At 38.0% G+C, this 26835-nt stretch overlaps 1 protein-coding gene across 1 annotated transcript in view; it reads right to left on the reverse strand.

Annotated features, from left to right (window-relative positions):
- Nucleotides 1-26835, reverse strand: part of LOC127621781 (AT-rich interactive domain-containing protein 1B-like) — a 161062-nt gene that overhangs the window by 21256 nt on the left and 112971 nt on the right. The window contains 6 exon segments of the mRNA XM_052095501.1: nucleotides 51-178; nucleotides 1387-1521; nucleotides 3184-3526; nucleotides 14303-14473; nucleotides 18038-18127; nucleotides 19929-20172. Of these exon segments, the coding sequence (XP_051951461.1) occupies nucleotides 51-178; nucleotides 1387-1521; nucleotides 3184-3526; nucleotides 14303-14473; nucleotides 18038-18127; nucleotides 19929-20172 (1111 nt within the window).

Below are 26835 nucleotides of genomic sequence, written 5' to 3' on the forward strand. Positions count from 1 at the left end.
ATGTGTCGCATTGAAACACTGGGATGTGAGTGGAAGCTCCGATGGCTTACCTGCAGGCATTGTGTTGTAGGAGGGCCCTTGTGGTGTCATCTTGGCTGAGCAGTTGGATGGTGGATGATTGTAGGGGCCTCCAGGGCCCATTCCAAGCACATGGGACCCACCCTGATACCCGCCCAGCCTGTGAACAACGTCACAACAGCATAAGGACAAACATTCAAACTTACTTAAGGGCCTGTCCAAGATGTGAATAGTTCACTGGTAAGTTGTTAGTACACTTCATTTCTTTTCATTTCTGCTTTTTTCTTGCAGTTGGCAAGCAAGAAATACTCAGGGACAGAAGAGAGGGTTACGACTTAAGCATTTACGATTAAAGCACACAGGAAAAGTGCTACCTTTAAATCTAGTTGTTTGTAGACTGTTTGCTTTGTTTGTTTGAACATCCTGACCAGCCAGACAACATTAAGCTTTAGCAATAAAGTGAGTTTTCTTTTTGGTGCCGCTAGTGGTGCAGACATAACACACTTGGCCTTTAAAAATCCTACACCCGAACTCTAACTAGACTGTTAGAGTCTGCGTAATTAATTGAATTAAACCTTATGATAGCTTTGTGAGAGGAACAGACTGAAATTTAAGTTATTAATTACAAACAATCTTCCCCTCCACTGTAACTCTCAAATTTCATTCTCCATTTGAACTAGCACATTTGGTTATGATACAAGATTTTCCACCTATCATATGGATTGCTTCGTGATACTATGGAGTTATATGAGGGAGCGGTGGTGGCGTAGAGGGCTAAAGCACATAACTTGTAATCAGAAGCACAGCCAGCACCATTGTGTCCTTGAGAAAGACACTTAACTCCGGGGGGATTGTCCCTGTAATAAGTGCACTGTAAGTCGCTTTGGATAAAAGCATCTGCCAAATGCATAAATGTAAATATAAATGTGTTCTTTCTGTAGCTTAACAGTCATGGTCACTATGAACTGTTGTATTAGAAAAGAGCTGCGTGTTTTTTTGTGTTCCACAGAAGAAGGACAGTCATACAGGTTTGTAACAACATAATGGTGAGTAAAAAACTTTTGAGTGAACTAATTTTAACCTGAAAAATTAGCTTCCACTCCACTTTTATCTCCGAGACACAGGAATTGATTTTCCGTCTCTCTAATCTTAAGAACGTTCTGCTGTTTTCTCCAGAGGATGCATCTCCTGTCTTTATCAAAGCTATATGATTAACCTAATAAAATGCTTAGATTAAAACACAACCCTGGAAGGCAAATGCAGTATGAGTGAGAGGTTTGTGTAGTTTCTAGCCGATCGAGCAGATCAAGCAGAGTAAAGCCATCCAGGCAATTAGTGCAGACTGCAGGGCTCAGAGCTTAAACCTACCCATACAGCTCAGTGCGAGGCTGCCCCTGCTCACAACTGTAGTGGGGGTGATAGGGATGAGGGGTGGGGAAGGAAGCTGGCCGTCCCCCGGGCCCAGACAGGCCAGGGTACACTGGGGATCTGGCAAAGGGAAGCCTGAAGTGGAGGAAGAGCATAAGAATCTCCTTGGTGCCTGTTAAATTTTCTTTAGAATTGAAAACTCAAAGGTGCACTTTGTAATACCATAACACAAAATACAATTTTAGGGACAATTTTTGCCTCAAACACTATTCACTTTAATTGTAAGGGAAACAAATGCAATCCAAAATAATATTGATTGAGGATAACATTCTGCCTAACATCTCCCTTTATGTGTCATGGACGAAAAGAAATACGGGTTTGGAACAAAGAATTAGTAAATTATGCCAAAAAAATTTAAATAAAAATCGGTAAACTATCCCATTAAGCTACACAAAACAACTGTGTACTTCTTTTCCTGTCAATATGCATTTATTTCCATCTAAGGAAAAAAAAAAAAATATGTAACAATATAATGCTTTATTAACATTTTACAAATAAAGCCTTCCACAGTATAAAGTTTAACTGGGAGTTTGAATAATTTAAAGAACTGGTCTCCACTTAGGTTGCATGTATAGTGCAAGGGGCATGACATTTCTTAAACTCTCATCCTCCAAAACATGAATCTGCCAGTAGACTGTGGCTATCCTCTTTTCCACAGCAATTGTGAAGCGGCGTTCATGATTCGCGGCAGAGCTTCAAAGCCAGCGTCAAGAGTCGCTTTGAAGTCCACATGAAAAGCGTTTGCTGACAAAAACGTCTCATTCTGCTTTTGGTGACAGTAAGGACTTGGCGTGCTTCTGTGGTAATTAAAATGTACCTTACATAGGCTGAAAATACTTGATTTCTATCCAAGTCCCATCTGAGCTTGTTTTGTACCATTGTACCTTTTTTCACCATTTTATCACTGACTGGGAAGCGCTGTTGTGTGCGTGTTATGAAGTGTGCATCAGTGTAATGATTCTGGGTGGACACATTAGAAAGGTTCCACCCTTCCAATAAGTGTTTATGCTGGTTAATGCTGTATTAACATTAAATGTGTTAATCGCGATTAAAAAAAAATAACGCATTAAATCTCATGCATTAACATGTTAATTCTGACAGCTCTAATTTTAATCTGTGTAAACACGGCACATTTTGTGATCGCAAGTGAATCATTGATGCAATCTAGACCAAACCTGACATAATGGGCTGTCATGTCAAAAACCTGGCAAATGCTGCCTTTGCATGCAGTATAGGGATGTAGGAAGGCATCACAACATATCCTGAATCCATTATGTGCATAACATCTGGCCTCCTAAAAATGTCTTCATCTGTTGAATTTTTGAAGGCAGCATAGACGTGTCCTTCACTGCCTATGATCTCTCACAAAGCTGTGTGTGCGGTTCGGCTGTTGGAAAAAATGTAAATGCTGTCTAATGTTGCTGTTTAAAGGTTTAATATTTATTCCAAACTTGCAAATTTCCATTGCAAGTTTCCATTTCAAATAAGAATTTTTTAGAAAAAATACTTGTTCTTGCTAAAAGATTTGCTCATTCTGGTTCTAGATCATTAGATGACGTTATGCTGCCTTATTAGCCTGTCTGAAACTGTTTCCTTAAGGAGGTACGTTCATACACATAGAGCTGCAAATTCAGTCATTGACTAACTGAGCAATGAGGCAGCAAGGCAGCTGCCCTCCGTTTCAGACACAGCCTTGGTCTGGTTAAGCAAAAAAATTTAATCAAAGCTCTGATTTACCTGGCCTGGCTTGAGGGCACTGGGTTCTGCTGTACAGATGCAGGGCTACTCTCAAGGGGTTTGCGGCTGATGTTGGGAGGAGGTGGACCCATCCCTGGGCCAGCAGACTGGGGCATGTTGGGAGAGGTCGGAGCCAGGCTACTGGAGCCTGCAGGGTACAGCCGGCCCCCGGCTGTGTGTCCTGGTCCCCGAGCCATAGTCATGGATCCACAAGGCTGCCCAGGTCCCTGACCGTGCATGGGACTGCTGGCATTCATACCAAGACTGTTACCCATGCCGGGACCAGGGCCACTGTAGTTGGCGCCTGGTGCCCCACCATAGTTAGGAGGCCGCAGGTAGTTACCTGGAGACAGACAAAAATGTCAATATCAGCACAATAAATGCAATGTTAAAAAGAATGTGTGCTAATTTACTGTTTTAATATTATTACTTTTCTAAGGCAAACATCTTTATTAATATTGCTTGGGGTTAATGATTTCAACAAAAACCCCTAACCCAAAGTATTACATTTTGGCATGTCACTTGTCCTGCAACATTTGTGATACAGACACTTCAAATCTTAAAATTTGTGCTACAAACACCTTAAATCTTGTGTCTTATTACTTTTCAAATTGATATCAATTTTTGCCTGGCAGATGATAAAATGGACAAAATAATTCTATAGACTTGCATTAAAAGAGGATTGGGCCATAATGTATCTATTTTCCAGAATATTGTAAAGACTGGGAGGTGAGCTTTTTTGAATTGGGCCAGTAAATTATCACATAGAAACTACCCAATATTGCCAAATGGCGAGTTGATTCCTAAAACTGCTGTAATAATAATAATTAATAATAATTCCTTACATTTTATATAGAGCTTTTCTAGGCACTCAAAGCGCTTAACATAGTATAGGGGGAATCTCCTCAACTACCACCAGTGTGCAGCATCAACCTGGATGATGTGACGGCAGCCATAGTGCCCCAGAACGCCCACCACACACCAGCTATTGGTGGAGAGGAGAGAGTAGAGTGATATAGCCAATTAAGGGATGGAGATTATTAGGAGGCCATGATAGATAGGAGCCAATGGGGGGAATTTGGCCAGGACTTTATTGTTCTTCTCTCAATATACCAAGTCTACAGAGGCAACATATTTGTACAATTAAACAGAGGCAGAGCTATATGGCATTAAAATTGATTTGCGAGTGCACAGAACACATTTTGAGCACGCACACCAACTCTGCAAAAGCAGGGAGATTTCAAACAGAAAGATTTCTCAATCAAACAGAAAGATGGAGGAGGCATACAGTTTACATACACTTAGGTTGAAGTCATTAAAACTAATATTTTGAACCACTCCACAAATTTCATAATAGCAAACTATAGTTTTGGCTAGTCTTCAGGACATCTATTATGAATGTAGTTTGGTGTAAAAAGTGAAAATCAATCCCAGAACAACAGCAAAGGACCTTGTGAAAATGCTGGAGGAAACGTGCAGAAAAGTATCTATATCCACAGTAAAACAAGTCCTTGTGACAGGGCGGAGGGTGGAGCCGGGTTGTTATTATACACAAAATGTTGGACCCAAGTTAAACAATTTAAAGGGAATGCTACCAAATACAAACAAAGTGTATGTAAACTTCTGACCCACAGGGTATGTGATGAAATAAATGAAAAGCTGAAATAAATCATTCTCTCTACCATTATTCTGACATTTCACATTCTTAAAATAAAGTAGTGATCCTGACCTAAGACAGGGAATGTTTTCTATGATTAAATGTCAGTAATTGTGAAAAACTGAGTTCAAATGTATTTGGCTAAGGTGTATGCAAACTTCTGACTTCAACTATACACACCCATGCAACAGTCAGAGAGTGCAGGAGGCTGCAGTTCTTTAGAGGTTTCGCTTACGAAAGAGAACCGGAGAGAAAGGCAGAGGGAGCGGGAATGTCTGTAACCTCTTCTCTATTCTGAACTGGTGTGTGTGTGACAGACCTCTGCCAATTCATAACAGACGGGGTTAACTGGAGTGATGCCAAATCTAGAAATGCATCTGTTTTTCAACTACAAACTCTTGTTTGTTCGCAGCTATGTTGTGTTATATCGATGGTGGTCCTGTTGAAATGAAACTAAGCGATTTTCGCTTGATCGCCCCATATCGTATTCCTTCAGAACAAGACATGAGTCAAATACAATAATTTATTAGACTTCTGAATTATAGTTTTGTGTCCTTTTGAAGCTTGAAGTGGTGGTCAACATAAACTGCCATTGTATGACATCACTGAGCAAAATTAATTCACGATTTCTCCCTTTTTTTAAGAAAAAGTAATAAAGTCATATGGGGTTATAACAACACAGGGGTGAGTAAACAATGACTGAATTTTCATTTTTTGGTGAACTATAACTTTAATTTTATTTGTATTTCAGTTTACAATTTTTTTTTTCATTTAGTCTTCATTTACAAAATTAACACTAATTCATTCAGATTTTATGATCTTTGTGGAAAAGCATTGGGAGCCAGCCGATTGGGAACATGCTGGAGGCATTTCAGGCAAACTGATTTTCCTCAAAACTAGTGAGGGACCAAACCCACACAGGCCATCAGTGAGCCCCTGCTTGATGAAGTATGACATGTTTCATGACCATCAGCCCGAGAAGATTCAAACTGGCGCCCACTGGACTGCAGATATCTCAACAGATGAGACATGTTCACCACGTGGATTTCGGTCTAACATGCTGATGTGCATAGTGGGCAGAAATGTAATTGTGCCCAAATGGCTGGTTGGCAGGAGGTGTTTGCCAAGTAGCATTTTAGACTCAATTAGAACTGGGAATTCCACTCCTCAAGCTGTCAAAACATAGAGGTCTTCAACTTATTCCGTTTCCAAGAGTTCCCTGAGGAAATCAGAGACTTTTTGGCATATTTCCTCTTTCCCAGTGTAATTATATTAAAAAGAGGGCTAAAAATGTATTTCAAAATCCATTGGCCGTCTGTGTATTTAAAGTCTAGGCCTTCAATTTAAATGATTAATTCAAATGCCATTAAAAAAACACATTTTCACGATGAATAGGACATACTACAAACATCATACCTTACAGTGCCTTGTGTTACAGCCAACTTATAGCACCAAAAAGAGAGTTAAAAAATGCTCATGATATTAGACATGAAAGCCACAGCCACTTAAATAAACCCATCTTAAGCAATCAACATAATACTCACAAAATATTCGGAAAAAGGCTGTTTCCTGTTTAATAAATTTGGCAGAACATCCATCTCGTGCTCTTTACTCTCCAATTACGTACATCAATTTATGCATGATTGCGTAACTCAAGGGCCACTAGAAATCCTTGGCAGGGACATATATCTAAAAGATTACATGTTAAAGGTACAAATAAAACAATTAGATTGGCCGATGAATCTGACAATATACGTCTTTTTTTAACTGGGATGTTCTGAAGGCTCTGAGGTGTGGAGCTCACACTCTGCTTGTAAACGTCAAGAATAAAATCTGATTGGATAAACTGGCACTGGCTTTTTTGCCCCTGTTCTGTAGTTACATTGAGTCAAGACCCTTAACAAGCTCCTTCACGGTGGGGAGGACATTGTGCTGCCGGCTGGCAGAATGTAGACATGGACCTGGAGCAATGCCAATTACATAGAAATGCCAAACTGCTGTCAGGCACTCTGTGGAGACTTTTCTCCAGCCCTGTTTTCCCAACATTTCCTCAGGTGAAAAAGAGGGCAAGGTGTCATGAACCTGAAGGATCCTGGCCCTGCCCTTCTGACAATGCTCAGAGCTATGAGTAGGCCAGCAGTTCTCAACTGGTTTTGCTTAGGTAGCATCAGTTGGTTACCACAGAAAATAATATTGACTCATCCCTTTTAAAATAATGTTCACACATCTTGTGGATGTACTTTTGAAACAATGTGAATTTTAACGCTTATCAGTTTTTTATTTTATTTAAAAAAAAAAATTATTATTTGCGCAATTGTCACATTGAAAACATCCAAACACACAAATCAATAATGTGGACTAGCTTCTTTCACTTCCATTATAACTTCTGCCTTGCTGTAACCATGATTTTACATTTGTAAAAAAAATATATTTGGCAATCAATATTATGCCACAATTGCTGTCGATTCAGCTTAAATTGTAAAGAACCTAGAATATTTATTTAATGTAATCTGGGTCGACCGATATATCAGTTTTGCAGAATAATCTTTTGGAACTATCTGATATCGGCAGAAATTAATGCTGATATTTGGATATAGCAAATAGTGTGTTGGAGCAGAGTGGACAGTTTAAAATTGCATATAAAAGCCACTATAGGTACAAGGTAATTCCCCATGTATGAATGCTCATCTTAGGTTGTTTATAATGTACTGATTACTTAGCAAAGTATTGTGAATATTAATTTGTTTTGTGTTTAACCATCTCTTTATTACAACTTTACTTCCAAAGAAACGATTAAGGAAGCAGTTTATTATTTTTCTTGTCTGCAGTGTACAGACCTTTTATTGTAATAGAGCAGAAGTGCCCAACTGGTAGATCGATCCTTGTCAGAGGCAATTTCCTCATACTGCATTCATTTTACTTTCTGTCCAAGTATCAATTTCAAACATTATAATCCACTTATAATGTTAGACAATGTTACTTTCTCCAAAAACAGTTGCAATTAGTGATGTAACAAGATTTTTCAACCTCTACCTGATTCTCAAATTAAACAGACCTCACAGCCATACAGGGGCGTAGTACAACCCCCCCAATATTTATACCATGATCAATGGAAACTTGCCAACACCCACCCCCCATTTGATAATGTCAAATGCACGTGAATGTGAAAAGTTGTGCCAAAAGGAGACAAGACCACCCAAAAAACAATGCACAAATTATATGATGCCGATTTCCTGCTAAAAGTCAGTAGGAAAGGTAAAGGAGCGAAAGTCACAGCTAGCAGCAGAACAGTTTCACGAGGCCTGTTACTAAAGGGAAAACAGTGACCATCGCATCATTCCGTGTAAGCCATATCTTGGCTAAACACAAACAATTATTCAGTGATGGATAGGTCATCAAAGAGGCCTTTGCTGAGGTGGTGGATTCACTTTTTGGAGATTTTAAAAACAAATATGAAATCACTGATTCAATTACAAACGTTAAGTTGTCAAGAAACACTGTAACAAGGAGATGTGACGAGATGGCAAAAGATATCGAGGATCAACTGAAAAAGGACATTACAGCATGTGATTGTTTTTCCCTCAACTGACATGGTCGATGTGGCACAGCTGTGCATTTTTATTAGAATGGTATTTGAGGACATGAGTATTAAAGAAGAACTGCTGACAGTTTTGCCTCTGTAAGAATACATGCAGGGCGAAGATATTTTCTTTATTGAGTTTGTGAACAAGACTGAACTGCCAGTTTTTAGCTTATTGCACTATGTGGGACATTTTTAAATATGAATGATGTAATGGACATTACAATGAATGTGGTGTGCTCTATTTTGCTCACACTGGAAAGAGATGGGCATGGACCACACAGAATTGATGCTGCACACAGATGTGCGATGGGTCAGGCGAGGTTCATATCTGGTGAGGTTCAGAGAGCTTTTGCCTGAAATCAAAGAGTTCCTGAAGTCCTCCAAATATGCTCAATTAGCAGATGATCAGTGTTTTCTAGATTTGGCATACCTCAAAGTCCTGACTTGAATCATTGAATTAACTAAATGTTGAGTTGCAGGGACAAAACAAAAATGTAATTAACATGATTAGCAACATTAACACTTTCAAAAGAAAACAGCTGCTCTAAACTAAGCTTTAACATCAACATCTGCAGCACTGTAATAATTTACCCTCAGAGCTTGAGCATCAGGGAAAAGACTCACCACAGGTCTTTATGTGGATGAATGAATAAATGTTACATTTATATAGGACTTTTCTGACACTACACTCAAAGCGCTTTACACAGTGAACAGGGGACTCTCCTCAAACACCACCAGTGTGTAGCATCCATCTGGATGATGCCACGGCAGCCATAGTGCGCCAGTTCGCTCACCAAACACCAACTATTGGTGGAGAGGAGAGAGTAGAGTGACACAGCCAATTAATGGATGGTGATTATATATGAGAAGGGCCCAAGGGGGGAATTTGGACAGGACACCAGGGTTACACCCCTACTCTTTTCAAGAAGTGTCCTGGGATTTTTAATGACCACAGAGAGTCAGGACCTCAGTTTAACGTCTCATCCGAAAGACAGTGCCTTTCTACAGTATAGTGTGCCTGTCACAATACTGGAGCATAAGGACCCACAGACTGCAGGGTGAGCACCCCCTGCTGGCCTCCCTAATACCTCTTCCAGCAGCAACCTTAATTTTCCCAGGAGATCTCCCATCCAGGTACTGGCCAGGCTCAATCCTGCTTAGTTTCAGTGGGCAACCAGTCTTGAGCTACAGTGTGATATGGCTGCTGAATCAAGTTCAAAACCTCTAAGCTGAGTTCAGCACACATTTCAAAGACTTCTCATTACTCGAGCCTGTTGCTTCATACATGTGCTTCCCATTTTGCCCAGAGTTAGACGTGGATAAAATTGCCTACAAAGTAGAAACACTATTTCATTTGAACACAACAGCCTTGGAGAACGAAGTTCTCAAACTGCAAAATGGCCTTGAGATGAAAACGGCAAGGGCAGTATCTGTGAACAAGAAGGGGTTCTGGGAGCTTCTGTGTGAGAAGTATCCTAATATGACTTCTTGAGATCAGAGCGTGACTGCTGTGTGTTTTTCCATTTCCCTTTATGATTTGTACAGTAACTAGTAGGACCTTATAAACATGAAAAAAAAACTTCTAGAGCAAATAGTTTTCCTAAAAAATTATGGCAACATTTGTGGACAGTAGGACTAAGTTGTGAAGTTTTTGCATAATAAACTGCATCTGGGATTTAATTCAATTTGGACTCTTGTAGTCTCTATGGATGTTTCTCAATTATACGAACCCAAAGAATGGACTAGCGTTCTCATAGAGACTGGTCTTGTCAAACCACCTCGGAAGAACGAACTCGGAAGGACTAGGAGGACATAGAACGCATCTATTACGAGCTTCGAGATGTGCTGTGATCTTCCAGCAATTAACTGTCACAGCACCTTTGAGAGATCTTCTGACATTATCACACCAGAGACAGCAGTATCATCATCCCACCAGTGAGGTTTTTCAGGACTAGTTACATGTACAAATAATAAAGCCTGTGTTTCCTCCATGTGTTTATTACTCAATTAAAACAATGCCCATCAAAACAACAAATGTTGACAGAGTATGACAACACTCACGAGCCATCAGACGGACTAACAGCAGAAAACACTTGAGGTAAAACCACCGATTTATGATACAGTGGGTAAAACACAACGATAAATGTAAGTGCAGCGTAGTTCTAGTGGGAAGACTAGCAGCTGTACATCATTGCACCATTAGCTGGGTAATTCCCAGCCAATCACATGTAAGCCGTTGCTTTATATGTCTGTTACAATCTATCACATTTCAATTTCAGTGTGCTAATACGGCAACCTCCACCACCCCACCACCACCAGCTGAGTCCCGTTCTACACAGGGGTAGGCTCCTTGCCCCTGCCTCATATCTCCAACATGATATGACGGTTCAGAGTACAACTTCTTCAGACCACCAGACAGCGCTTACGCCAAAGAGAGACATTAATTTTCTGTTTTATATTCATCAAATAAATGTAATCTTAAATTTCACTCAAGTCTGCAAGTCTTCCTGATAGAAATGCCCTTCTTCTGTCACTGTAGTACCGGGTTCTTACTCACCATCCTTGATATTCAGCCTTATCAAGAATACATCTGGGTAATTTTATGCATTCTCAGTACTTGCATTCTTGAGGATTGAAATTGAAATTCAGCAGTGGATGATGATGATGTCGAACGAGTCCACGAGAATGTAAGGACACAAAGAACGCACACTGAGAAACAGCCTATGTCTTTGCCCGTCATTGTCAGCATTGCTATTCTAAGTTACACCTCTCGTATTAGTTCACTTATCCTTTTTTTCTTAAAATGTGTTAAATTATTTCTGGAGCCAAATAATGTACATAATTAAAAATCTATTGAATAAATGAAAAAAATTTATTTTATAAAAACTTAGAAGTGTATGTTTTTTTTTTACATTGATGTAATTTAATTGACTTCTGGTCTGTTATTTTCAAGTTTTTTTTATATAAAGTTTAAATGGGTTTGCTTCTGTCTAATTTGGCCAGCTTCTACCAAGTGAAAGACTAATTTGCACCAATTTTGATTGGATACACGGCCTTTGCTTATTATGGGCCATGGCATGCTGCTTATGTGCAATGTGAATGCGGTAAATGCCTCAATAAATATGCATCACTTATGAGCTGCAGATGTGAGATGTGTAAAACAGATGAAGGGGTCAGAGCGAGGGTTGAAAACTGTGTTTTTTAAAATGGTAAATTGTATATTGTTTCAAATTACAAATGGATGGAGGCGTGTTCTTATGGCTAAATAATTATCCAATCAAACTGTGTAAGGTCTTTTGTGCTCGACTGGCGGAATAGCTCAGTCAGTGTCAGGCTTGCAACTGCGGCAGCACACTCCATTTGTGTTGTCTTGAGCCAGCTGTCAGTCATTTGAGCAATACAGGACATCAGAGACTATCAATCAGGCAGAGTGGAGGCCATGATATTATAAATGCATGCTTAGCAGCCATTCATTTATTACACCAGCACGCAATAACGTTCATGATGAATTACTGCTGAGGCCTGTTACTGGGGGCTCTATCTATCTCTCTCTCTCTCTCTCTCTCTCTCTCTCACACACACACACACACACACACACACACACAGCTGAAAAAGCAACATAAACTTAAAGGGATAGTTCACCCAGAAATGAACATTCTGTCATCATTTACTCACCCCGTGTCATTCCAAACCTGTCTTTCTTCAGTGGAACACAAAAGAAGCTGTTAATCAGAATGTCCAAACTGTATTTCAGTAAGTAATTACTTAAATTTCAGTCTGTTTCTCACACAAAGCTTCAGACAACTTGGATAACAACGCATGAGTCATTTGGACTTATTTATATATATATATATATATATATATATATATATATATATATATATATATAAATGCTATCTATGCTTTTGCTTTGTGAAAAGGAGCAGCAAAGAAAATTCTTCAAAATATCTCCTTTTGTGTTCAGTGGAAGAAAGAAATTCATGCAGGTCTTGAACAACATTAGAGCAAATCTTTATGTGGCAAAGGCCTTAAACATTCTTTAAACATCCTATTGTATTCTGTCATTTTTTATCAAAATACATTTTCCTCATTTAATAAAAATTGTTTCCTTTATCTGAGCAGTACAAGACTCGGTGACACCATTTACCATTTGAACATGAATTTTTTTTTAAAAATAAAATCGTCATAAAAAAGCGACACCTTTGGTATTCACGGTCAAAATTGACTGACCATTAAAAATGAATGGGAAAGTGGGGAATATGGGAAAATATTTTTTTTTCTGACAAATAAAATCAATCAATCAGCCACAATGCAGAAAAAAAGAGATAAATTACAGGATGAGATTCTACAACATCCTCAATACATACTGCATACCTGCAATACATACACACCCACTAACACACAAACACACTTACACAAACAAAAATATAATGGTAAGACTATAACACAGAGCTTTTTTTTTTTCATTTGTCAAAAAAATACAAATAAATCAGTAACAATGCTAAACACACACACTTAGAAATGAAGGGGTGAGATGCCAACACACACACACACACACACACACACACATGTTGGTCTACCTATCATTATGAGGACTTTCCATAGACATAATGACTTTTATACTGTACAAACTATAGATTCTATCCTCTAAACCTAACACAACCCCTAAACCTAACCCTCACAGAAAACCTTCTGCATTTTTACATTTTCAATAAAACGATTTTTAAGCGATTTGAATTATGGGGACACTAGAAATGTCCTCATAAATCACATTTATAGCATAATACCCTTGTAATTACTAATTTGTAACTTACAAAATTGTCCTCGTAAATCACAAAAACACACACACACACACACACACACACACACACACACACACACACACACACACACACAAACAGGGAATTAATAAGTGGAGCTCTACAGCCATCTTATGGTCATTATTGGCAGTATAAGTCATCTGGTATTTCCAGCTAATGACAGCAATCTGACACACTCACATAAACACATGTTTGCAAAATACATTTTTACTATAGAAAGTTTGAAATTGCAAAATGTTTACTCTGACTCTTCTGTTTTATACTCTAATTGAATTTTCAGAATTCTGCAGTTCATTTCTGTTTCTTGATGTTAATTTTCTTGACATTATTATGCATATACTGAGTCAATATATTTTTATGTTTGAAATAAATTATTGGTAGAAAAATGCTTACTCTGTGTATTCTCTTTGTAACTCCATGGTCAGGTTTGATTGCAAGCATAATGACTTTAACTGCAAAAACTGACACTTCAAATCAATTTTAAAATGCTTTTACAAACAATAGTTTAATAATATCTAAATATATATCCAAATGCATATTTTGTGATCAACTGTAAAATTAAGTTACAACAAGCCATTAGACTACACAGAAGGGGGCTACAACAATCTACTGACTGTTACTGACATGACATGGTTTTCAAGTCATGTTATTTATATTTTGTTCACCAGATGGCAGCAATCTGCCTCCAATTTATGTCACATTCTCATATTTTCTTCATGTTTCAACTTTTAGAAGTGTAGGTGCTGATTTTTTTATTTATAATTGTATTTATTTTGTATATGCAAATTAATGTTAAAATTTCTAAATGTTGGTATTGTTCCTGCTTGAATATGGTATCATTATCATAAAAAAAAAATAAATAAATTTAAAAAAATCTGACTCTTCCGGTCAGAAATGACCACATATACAAAAGGGAGGTGCCATTTTTCAATCCCGTAGGAGGGTTAAAAACCACCCGTAAAATCTCAAAGGACAAATCCTTACAAAAAAAAAATACAATAAAAACTTTGTTTGCGAACCTTATGTTGTGAGCATAAGAGCTGATGATGTTTGTGTTACCTGAAGGGCCATAGTGGCTACTCTGCGGCCCATAAGAGGGGCCTAGCTGATAGGAGCCGACACAGTGGTGCATAGGGCCAGTAGGACAGGAGTGTGGGGACATAGAGTGTCCAGACTGTTGGGGTCCGAACTGGTGACCAGCTGCATTGCGCTGCATGTTAGGTGCAAAACCTAAAAAGGAAAACAACATGGGAGAAATTAGCTCTTGAAGACACCTGATTACCCTTAACTTCAACAGCAAATGCTGATTTACAGGGATTATGTCATGAGGAATACATTTTCCTTGATATTATGACATATAAGAGGTCTTTCCACTATAAGAAACATACAGTAAATTTCAGAATTCAAAACTTAGTCCCCAATGCAATAAAAGCATTTATTGAAAACAAGTTGCAAAACGCCTCATTCTCTACTTCTACGACTACCCTACTTCACTAAGGGTACATTAAATCATGACCTACAGTTTTGCTGGTGTATGAAAACACGAGCTAGATGGATGTCTTTGACTGTTTTGAAACGTTTCAGCGATGTGATGCTGTATGTGTGCATCTATTTCACACCGTGCTTTGGACTATGTGAATGCGTCATGTGGATGTGTCTTCATCGTATTTCAGTGTGGATTGTGTGTTTTGGCTCATATCAGTGTGGATTAATTGTGAACCAGTCATAATACGATTCAAGCGTTGCAAAGCAACTATTATTGAAGGATGGGGCAGTTAAAACACTATGGGACCTGATGCAAAACAGTAAGTAAACAGTTTCATTCATGAATATTTCAAACATCATGACTGTGCTGAGTGTTAAATGTTGTGCTTGAGATGAACAGTTTAATATATTTGGATGCAATATGTTTGATGTGCGTTATGTGTAAACCCTCTGAAATGTAATTTAATAATATTGCAGGGTTGTTCATTCTCTTCCGATTGAGTTTCAAATATGGCTGATTTCAAAGGGCTGCACGATGTCATAAAAAGTAGCTTAGGCCAAAACCGAGCGTTTAAGTCAGAGGGCCAGATACAGGATGGAAAATGATCATTTATTACAAAATTATGACAGTTTTGGTGAAAAAAAAAAACGTTAATAACATTATCAGTGGACCTCAGGGAGGATAACAAAACTACAAAAATAAGCATTTCATGACACCTTTAAAACACACATTCTAAAAAATGTAAGGAATATTTTACCCCAAAATGAAAAGTCTGTCATGATTTACTCTCTCTGATGTTGTTCCAAATGCATGATGTTCTTTCTTCCATGTAATACAGTACATAGAAGATGTAATTGTTTAAGAGTTAATTGTGACAGAGGCTAGCATTCTACCAAATATCTCCTTTTGTGTTCGAATGAAGAAATAAATCCATTCAGGTTTGAAATAACATTCGAAACAGGGTGAGTAAATCATTTTAGAATTTTTATTATTGGGAGAACTATTCCTATAAGAAAGACATGACAACGTAAAAAAAGAAACTTTTTTTAGTTTTCTGTGGAGTTTTCTGTGGATGCTTTATGTTTTTTCACTGTCCCAGTAAATAGAGTGCTGAGGGGAAAAACTCAGTAATGCCGACCAGCTATTATTCAAACCTAAAGTCTTACAAATGTGCTGTATTGTGTGATGTAATGTGATGTTATTGGAAATGGACAGGCAGTGAGATTGAGTGTGTTTGACTCAAATCAAGAGCTAAAAAGGAAACTTATGAGAGCCTGGCAAAAACCAAAGCAAACTGATGTCATCTGTTGTGACATTTGATTACATTCACCTGTGAATCTCATAATTACAGACTAGTGATAGACCGATATATTTGTATTTTTTGGATAAATAGTATCGGAACCGCCCTACTGTTAGTCGATCACTATTAGAGATATAGTCTGTTAAACTATTCAGATATCTGCAGTTAAATGCATTTTTTATTTTGCCTTTAATTACAGAAAAGGCAAGACAGTGACAGGATAATGGGGTTAAAGCTGCACACTGAACCTTCTTGGATATGGGCACCAAGATTTCACTCTTTTTGAGCTATCTATATTTGTCCACTCAAGTGTCTGGTCATAAATAACACTAAATACATCTTTTGCAATTTTGCTTACAGGGCATTTGGGTTCAAAACAAAATCAATGTCCTGAGTAAAGAATCCTGCAAATGTAAAAAACATTGTTTTTTTCATGTAGTAGTTACAGTATGTTGTAATCAATTTGTATAAACTTTAAGTCAGTATTTAAACAGGGGTGTAATAGTATCTGCCACTATATGCACTAGAGTGCAAATATCATCTAATGCAGAGTTTACACTACACGATTTTAGGCCCAATTTTCGCTCGCTGACAGTTTTGTGGAGATCACCGGCAAAAGCCAAAATCGGAGCTCGCTCCCTTGAGCGCCGAACGCAATGTATGAATTATCAAAGATGCGATCTGATAGAAGGGCCGACGTGTCACCGATGTCAGCGATATGTCTAGCATGTTTAATATCTGGACCTGTCAGAGATTCCAAATCGCGCAATGTGAAATTAGTTTTGACTGAATACAATCGCAGCGTTGACCTACAGCCAAGAGAGCATGAAACAGGTCATGGGAAGTTTCAGTGGGAGGAGTCCTGATGTACCTGCAACAGAACATCAACTAGCATGGCTGCGGTATCATGAAAGTCCCATTGGACCGAAGAAAAGGAGGAAACATTTGTGGTTGATTTTTCAGTAGGAGGTACTTTTTCATATTGTAACCAACAAAACACATGAATAAAAACATACAAATCATATTTTGAAATGCATAACATATGATCATGCATTTGTTTCCTATCTTGTATCACTTGTTGTGTGTACTCTGTTGTGAAACATAATTTGGAGTCCAGGCAGAGTCGTCGGGGATTCGTCAATAGTGAAATGTTTTGTAATGTGTTCACCCCTGTCGCTGATTCTTCATGTAATTTGAAAACCCTACGACTTCCATGACAAGCCATTTTGTAATATGAACGGTACCACAATTCAACGTCTTTTAAAGACGTGTAGTGTGTAGGAGGCATAAAGCTTATTGCACTTAGCGTAAAGGAGATGATGCTTTTTATTGATTTTTACACCATCAATCACTATTTGCACAGACTCTGCCTTAAATATATTTGTGATTATAGAATTATTTGATATCTAATTTATCAGATTTTAGTGAGTTTTTACTAACAAATGGAGAGAGAGCTGTCCCTACTATACTAAATACATAAACCTATTAAATTAAAGTTAATTGACAATACATTTCTTGGTTATTGGAAAAACGGACTTTCTTGGATTAATCCTGGGATGTAACTTTCACACTGAATCTGTTTTAAATTATACGCCACAATTTTAAAATGATCAATTAAACATTTCTAATTTTGTTTAGTCAGTTAGCTCACACACTAACCAGTTAACATACTAGCTTAGCATACCTCTAGCCACTTAACCTGCATGCTTAGCAAGTTCCTTAACATTACTTACATTACAACTATTTATTTGTACTATTTATTATTTGTAGCTACCACTGCTACACAAGGAATGTTGTCCAAAAATATAATTTTGATATTCTAGAACAAGATATTAGTACGTTTTGACCAGGCACTGCAAACAGCTACTTCTTTGGGTCCAAGGAGGATAGGATTCTGTAGGGGGACTGAATCTTGCATGACAATGGGTGCCAAAATTGTAAGCTAGGTCAGCATACCTGCTGACTGCTACAGTGTGAGCTGGACTGTGACTGCGAGAAATAAACTCACCTCTCTCCTGAGACATGGGAGACTGACTGTGGGTAGAATGGGAGCCCACCTCAGGAACATTCCCTGGGGTCTGTGGGGCCATCTGTGCACCTTGTTGTGGGAAAAATACACATGTGTGAATGTGCATAAATACACAGTCTTTATGGAAGGTCACACTAGGCTTTCAGCACACATTTAGTTTATTCGGATAATGCAACAGACAAGGATAGAATGTCAGGACACCTTCTGGTGTTAGTAAATAATACATCACAAATAACAAATTATATTATATTTAAAATGTAAAAATATATTGTCTACTCACTTTCCTGCAACACTTAAACATGCAACTTTGAAATATGTATTCTTTGTATTGAGCCAAGGGGTCAGCATGTGTTTTGAGCTTCTATTGGTCACGTGACCTCTCGTCATTCGGATTCGCAGGTTAGAGTTTGCCAAGCTTGAACTCTTGTACGCAGCGGAGTACAACATTTCTTTGCATGGGCTTGCGTTTCCGGGCTCCCACGTTTGGATGCGTTTGAATGGGAGTGAATGGAGAGCAGTGTAGTGTGACCACCCCTTTTCACAGACACGAGCGCGCACACACGCGCACGCGCACACACACACAAGCTGTAATACAAGAGCTACTTTTCATGATAAACATCAAACGAATTAACCTAGAGGGGAAAGCATTTAACCACATATCCCTGGGGATATGTGGTTTAAGGCTAGATTTTATTAAGGAGCAACTGTGTGTGCACATATGTACACACCATGATTGTATGTGTGTGCAAGCTGAGATATTTACTCTCAGATATCACATGGCCCAGATATCACATGTCAGTTCCAGTTCTGTGTGCAGCTAATGGTTGTCAGCTCTCCCAGTAGGGATAAGGCAGTTTAGTGCTCTCCTGTGGACCTTTTTAGGGACACCCAGAACGGAATGGAAAAAGAGCAACTTCAGCTGCACAAAGCTTGCTGTTGCCCGGCTATCAAACAAGCCCGGCTAACAATGCAGCACACAGCAGGGCAGTTATTGTGTCAAAGTGACTCATAACAGCTAACAGACTTTCAAAACCATTTTAATGACTGGGCGACTTATTTTAAAGCCAGCTTGAATCCTGCCGCTGGCCCACTGCCATCTGCAGCTCAAACACAGTGCTCCCCCTCTGTCTGCTCTATGGAAGTTAAATGACAGTCGGCCATTTACAGCTAATGTGTCTGTTAGTGCAACATGTTTTTTCTCTAAAATATGTAGAATTAATATTCAAGAACATGTGTCTAGTCAGTGAGAATTTTACTCAATTTAACTTACCAAAACTGTATTATTATTGCAAAATAATCCCCAACAGAGTTTTCAAAACTGTAATATTGCAGACAGTGCACAGCTATGTAGGAAACATTCTCAGTTGAGCAGTCAGTTATACAGTGTTACAAAGACATGGGCTCCTGCAGGATTTCATCTGAGGGTATGCACAGAAATCTGACTAGCTACCCTTATTTGTAGGGTTGTCCGGGGGCATACTTCCCCCAGGACTTTGAGAGAAGCATTTATTCATTTTCTTGAGTACGTGTAGAACTGGCTGAAGCTTAAAAGGCAGTAACCGTTCAAAACAAAAGCATTATCAGGCTACAAAAGCAAGCCGCAGCTCGAGATTTTTCTTTTTAAATTGACATGCCGTCTAAACATACAGTGCTTCTGTGAGAGACGGTAAAAACATAGCAAAAGTGACGTAGTGGTCAAAATCATCCATCTAGCAGATGTTTATGGAAAACGATTGAAAAAATCGCGGAAGCGTAAGCCAAAAAAAATTCTGTGTGAACAGCCCCTTATTCTCATGACACAGCACAAGCTTAAATTCTTCAAGTTACCTCTCAAAAAGGCAGCATTTTGTTTAGTAGGTCAGATGTTTACCTGGCCCACTGGCAGGTGATATGGGCCCAGAGCGTGATTGGCTGGAGCCAACTGGTGAGCCAACCGGTGAGGGCGAGGGTCCGCTGTGCATGTTGGGGATGCGCGGTGAGGCGTGGGGTGAGAACGGAGACTGGGCAGGGTTACTCTGCTCACCCTGACTACTAGTGGAACCTGAAGCACTGATAGCCAAACTGAGACCCGCCTCTGTTCCCGTGGGGAGGTCATCTATAGAGCCAGAGAGGTCCTGAAACAGACACACAGGCAGAAGATTGAGATCTAACGGCATTATCATATTTATCAAAAAGAGCCAAGCAGTACAGCTGGATGTATTTTATAAATAGGTAATGAAAAGCATTAAAGCGAAGGTTCACCCAAAATTTAAAAGGGTCATGAAATGCTCTTTTTTATAGATTTATTATCTTCCTCAGGTCCACTGATAATGTTATAAAGTTAAAATGAATAAATAAAGTTTTTTTTGCACCAAAAGAGTTATAATTTAGTAACATATGATCATTTTGCACCCTGTCTCTGACCCTCTGTCTGAAACTCTCAGTTTTGGCCTAAGCGCCTCCTTAAAACTTCTACGTAAATGCCCACTGTTATGATTGGCTAACATCATGCAGCCCCTCGAACAGAGCCATTTTTGAAACTCGATCTGAAGAAAATTCATAAGAACCAAAACATTATACAACTAAATGTCAGGATTTACATAACTCACATCCAACACATTGCATCGGAATACATGAAACTGTTCATCTCAAGCACAACTGTTAAAACACCGGACATGAGATTTGTGTTAAAAGCAATAGAACCCATTATAATCAATGATGCTGTCTACAATGAAAGCATCTGTAGAGGCGCAACTTCTCCATACTTCTGCCAACAACACAACATTTTTTTTTGAAAGTTTGTTTCGACACTCCTGGAGTAGACATCCTCAAGCCGCTGCATCCCGTCATTCAACGGACACACCCAATTTAAACAGGGTGTCAGCAGCATAAACAATCACACAGTCATATTTCATTCATGAATGAAACGGTTTACTCATGGTTTTTGCGATCACGTCCAAGAGTTTTTAACTGCCCCATCCTTCAATAACAGTTCTTTTGCAAAGCTTGAATCATATTATGAGTGGTATGACATGAGCCGAACATACAATACACTCTAAAATACGCTAAAGACACATCCACATCCAGTTTCCAGTATCATGTTTTCATACACCAACAACTAAAAATAGCGCAAACATATCCATTATGCATTCTCCTCTTCAGAGTTGTAACTTGACACTAGGGCTGGGCGATATGGCCAAAATTGTTATCACGATAATCTTTTTCATATTGTTTGATATCAATATTTATCACGATATACATTTACACGTTGCACTTTCTTTTTTTTTATTTCAAAGTTGATGGAAGAAAAGTAAAAAAAAATATTCTAAACAGTCAAAATAGTTTCTACAAAACTGCACAGGGGGTCCAGAGACGGCTAAAGCAGTGGGGTCTGCGGGATCTTTTACCAAAATATTTAAATATTTTACCATTTATCAATTGAAAATGAATGTTAAAAGATCATCTGTTTGTTCTGAAGCATAGTGACAGCAGTCCAGTATTTGTTGGAATATTTTTACATTAAAATTAAATATGTTTTAGATTTCTTTAGATTCAGATACCCAAGTATGGGGCATAGAAGGGGTGTCCTGAGAGAAAATGTAGAATTTTTTTTTTTTTTAATGTAAAAAACATTTGTATATTTTCATTAAAGTGAGAGACTAGTCTACCACCTAGTAATTTTAGTCTTTCCTTATCCATTCCAGACATCTAATTAATTTTCCCAAAATTAGAACAGAAATCGATTTGTTTATTCGATTTGTTTACTATTAAAGGCTTGTAACATACTGATTAATAAAGATACATTGAGAAGGGAAAAACGTTATGGTCTAAAAGGTGCTTTGAATCCACGTTATCTCATGCAGCGCTTTCATCCAGTCTGACCCTACGTTACCACTGTCGCGTTGTGAGTGAAGCTGAGAGCGCTTTCAATTAATTCCTATGAAAGCTGAGCGTCATGCTCACAAGGTGGATCGTAGATTGGCAGGGGTGCGGAGCAAGCTCTCTCTAGCGCTGTGAGCCCCTTTGAGTGGATTTCTTCCACCCCAGTGGAAACGCAGCCTGAGAAAGCCGAACTGCTTGTGTTTTAGCGACACGCAGTAAATATCGAAAATTCCCCAAAAGCTTATTGTGGATTTTCTTTACCGTGACATATATCAATATCATTTTATTGCCCGGCCCTACTTGACACATGTCTTTTAAAAGCAGCCTGAGATATATGTATCAAGCTGTCAAAGACGTGTTTATGTAGAAAAACATTTAAATCCAGACAGGCATATGAAGGTGTCCTGTGTAAGTCCACTTTGGATGAATCTCTCTTAAGAGGCCCCATCTCTCTCATCTTCACCTGTGTGACTCGTACTAAAATGCTCTGACAGTGTTTCCACCAGGGCTATTCAATGGCAACGCTGCCCCAGGGGTTGCATTAACCAAAAATTCTCCATCATTTACAGATTTTTTGAAGCATTGATGGATCATTTCAAATGCTTTCCATAATTTTTACCATTTAATTTTTTTTACAAGAAAACCATTTAAACCTAGTGCACCAATTTTGACTTAACTCTCTCTCTCTTACTCCCACGGTGTGTGTGTGTGTGTGTGTGTGTGTGTGTGTGTGTGTGCGCCCTGTTTATCGCCTGATTAAACTGGGGGCACCACGGCATGTCAGGGGAAAATGGAGAATGATGATAAATTCAACCCCTAAAATCAAAAGATAAGTAAATACAATAAAAAGTTTTGTGAAGTTATTTATAGCTTAATAGACCATAGTCCAGTTTAATACATTGTAGGTAGCTCTATGGCATTACAAGTAGAGAGCACATACGGTACATGTCATGCGAGATCACATACATGTACCGGTTGCACAATTTCCTTCGTTTTTGCACAAAACTATACAAGCGCTCTCAAATATAAATTTTCCCTTTATGAAATCTCCCTGCTCTCTCCCTCGTATAGTGCGTGTGCGTGCTCAATTAGAGTCTTGTGCACTCGCAAATCTATTATAATGCCACATATCCTGCCTCTGTGGATGTGGTATACAGTAGCTTGAGGAATCAACTCACAATTTTGCTGGTAATTATTTTAGGAACTGCAGCATAATACATGGATAAATTGGTATTGTAAGAATGATATTCTGATGCTCACTGACAATGTAAATAAAGAGACGAGAACAAATCAAATGACATATAAACCATCAAATAAGACTTTTCTCTATCTAACATCCATTTGGAATCTCAGATACCTCACACGAACTGGGGTTTCGTAAGTAACATAAAGTTGTGACTCAAGTCTTCTGACAATTTTCACCTCAGTGGAAAACGTAGTCATGACGTGTCCATTATTACAATTGGGTCGATGCATCTTCATGTGTTTGGGCTGTAACGGAATACATGTAATGGCTTACATATTCAGAATACAGTTGCTTAATAACATTTTGTTAGAATAAAGAACTTTCATAAAGAACACAAATGACGCAGATGTGAAAGAATATGATTGTCAATCAAGTAAGAAGTTTTTCTAAACAGCACAAAAACGCACACAACACACTCGCTCTCTTGTCCTTTAGCAGCAGCAGCCCTTGTGCAGTGTTACCAGGATCACACTTTTACAACAAATTGGGATAATTTGAAAACACAATTGTGGCTAAAATCGTGGGTTGTGTTTTTGGGTTCTTTAAAAATGGACCACGACCACTAAAAGGTCTGATGGTAGGCACTAAAGTATAGAAATGCAACATCTTATCATGTAGAATGATTTCCGGTGTTATGGATCAACTGGGGATTAATTGGAGATGTGCGCGTGCATGTGAATAATTTTACTTGCATTTTCAGCAGATTCGTTCATTGCAAATTGCCAAGGAGCCAAGAAAAGAAGTTTTGAACATCATACATTTTTTTGGCATCATTATTAACCCACTTTGTATGATCGATGTCTGTTCCAATGAATATGACACAGTTTAAGAGCAATTTTACCATGGTTTCACAGGATAATATCAGGTTGCCCGTGTTTACGTGGGACACTGGTTTGATTGGGAAATGACAATGACACTTGTCAGAGTAGTAAATTGCAAGTGGAAGTCTTTTATTTGCAACACTAAAGCATCGTAGGCTGATATGTGTCAACAATAGACCTATACTCTTAAATTACTTTATTTTATTAAAATAAAATCAATAGCTTGATAAAACAATTGTTCCTGATAATTAGAAGGCTTTTTGGTCTAATCTTAAATCTTTAAATCATTTGACAATTTTTAAAAGCCTGTTAACTATGGACAAGGTAGTTTATATTTTCTATAAGTAATTTAGCCATTCTCAGAAAAGCCAATAAATTATACTGTATTTACTGGCTGTCAGATTCAGTGTCAATTTTGATTAATTTCTTTAAAACAATATAATAAAGTGTGTCTGTGTATGTGATAGAAGAAAGTTACTCAAACTTTCATGGTTAATCCAACCATTATTCATTATTAAGAAATAAAAGCAACTGAAAGTATATTATTGACACATATGAGCCTCTGATGCTTAAATGTTGCAAATTAAAAACTACTTCTTGCGATTTACTGCTCTGACAGGATATCGCCAGTTCCCATTCAAACCAATGTCCCCACGTTAACATGGGCAACCTGATGTTATCCTGTGAAACTATGTTAAAATAGCTCTTAAACGGTGTCAAATTAATTAGAACAGACATCGATGAAACAACTTTTTTAAAAATTTTACAACTTATTTTCTTGGCTCCTTGACACTGAACAAATATGCTGAAAATGCAAGTAAAATTATTCACGTGCACGTTCACATCCCCAGTTAACACGAACCCCAGATCATTCATAACACTTTATTAAATATCTGGAAACCACATGGCACACCTTTAACAATCGGAGCGCTGTCAGCTGTGCACTAGTGTCAATACAGTCAGCAACATCATTTCCAAAAATATAACATTTGTGCACATGATGCTTCCCATGATAAGCATTTGGTGAGTCACATCCATATCAGAAACATGCCAAATAAAGAACTGTTGAGAAAAAGCAATTATTAATGACAATAATATTATGAATATGTAAAATATTATAGAAAGAACTGCAAAGACAGATAGAGGGAAAAGGACTTGATGATCAGAGTCCAAACCCAACAGAAAAATAACTACTGTAAGGCTGTGTCACATGGCATTGACACATAGTGTAAGATAAAGGCATTTTAATATACTATAATATAATTTAATATAATATACTATATACATATAATATAAGAACCATACTTCTGCCAACAACACAAAAAAATTGTTTTGAAAGTTTGTGTCGACACACCTGGAGTAGACATCCTCAAGCCGCTGTATCCCGTCATGTCGGGTGATTCACAAAAATATAAAACAACAATAAAAATTAAAAAAATAAAATAAAAGAATCAAACGCACCCAAAAATAAAAGTGTTGGTAATAAAAGAGATAGAAAATAAAAATAATCAATATGGATTCATATGTAAAATATCCAAGCAAGCCTAGTTAAAATCATTAATTTTCTACATTGTTGTCAAATGACCTCACTATTGTGTTTCATTTTTGCACATGGCATCCAGTTATCATATCGAAAATATGTGATGGTTGTGGTGATGTGGGCATGGCTGAACGAAATCTGTGGGGCACGAGGCCGGGAGAGGAAGAACGGTAAGGATTGACAACTGTGGTAAATTATCTCTAACAGCTGTTCTGTGTTACAGTGAGAGCTGGAGAGGGATAAAAAGGGTGTCCAGACCACCGGAGGAAGGGAGAGAGATGCACGATGCTGACTGTGTGTTCATTCATGTTATGTTGGGCTGAAAAGCAGTTTGTTGTTTGACTAAAAAGTGTAGAAATAAAATTCATGTTGGATTGTTTACACAGCTCCCACTTCCTCTAGAGAGAGTTAAAGAACCTTGTCCCAATGGTTTATTTGCATTTCTGATCAAATTTTTGGTCAAAATGTATTATTCTTTGTCAGTTTTATCAAATAATGGGTTAAGAAAACATTAAAATACTGTAGTTGATCACGACCTGCCTAGTGTTCAACTCACAATTAATTTAAAGAACTAGTTTAAATTAACTAGATTAGAAATAGTGGAGATGTAGCTGTTCAGATAAGATAATAATGACATATCACAAGTAATTCTTCCAATTGTGCCATACCTTTATAAATATGTATTCTAAAAGTATTCTTGTATTCTGAATATGTTACTTTTTATGTGATGTATTTGGAATACTTTACTGAATACATTTAAGAAAGAGTATTCGGCCAGAATACTTTCTGAAAGTAATCCGCCCAACCCTGTACGCAGCATACAAGTAATCCATATGACTCTAGTGGTTATATCCAAATATTCAGAAGTGATATAGTTGTAGCTGAGAAATAGATGAAAATTTGTGTTAATTTTTACTATATTCTAAAAGTTAAAATGGAGATTTTTAGTAAAAAAAAATATTTATTTAAATATTGATTTGTTTCTCACTCAAAGTGATTGCGTCGCTTCAGAAGACATACTTTTACCACGACTGTCTGTGCTTTTTTAAGCTTTAAATTGTCCATAACCATTAACTTGCATTTTATAGACCTACAGAGCTGAGATGGTGTTTTGCAGAAGAAAGTCAGTCTGGGATGGCATGAAAGTGAGTAAATGATGAGAGAAATTTCCAGTAAGAGGCTGATGAAAAGTGTCTCAGTGGCACTGTCAGAATAATTTAGCCATCTAAATTAGGTGTTAACTTTTTACTTTTTATAGATGTTATCCCCTCAAGGTCTTTACCCCTGTACAGGTGGTCTGGCTTGTAGC

The sequence above is a fragment of the Xyrauchen texanus genome, chromosome 28, assembly GCF_025860055.1.
Source record: "Xyrauchen texanus isolate HMW12.3.18 chromosome 28, RBS_HiC_50CHRs, whole genome shotgun sequence".
NCBI classification, from domain to species: domain Eukaryota; kingdom Metazoa; phylum Chordata; class Actinopteri; order Cypriniformes; family Catostomidae; genus Xyrauchen; species Xyrauchen texanus.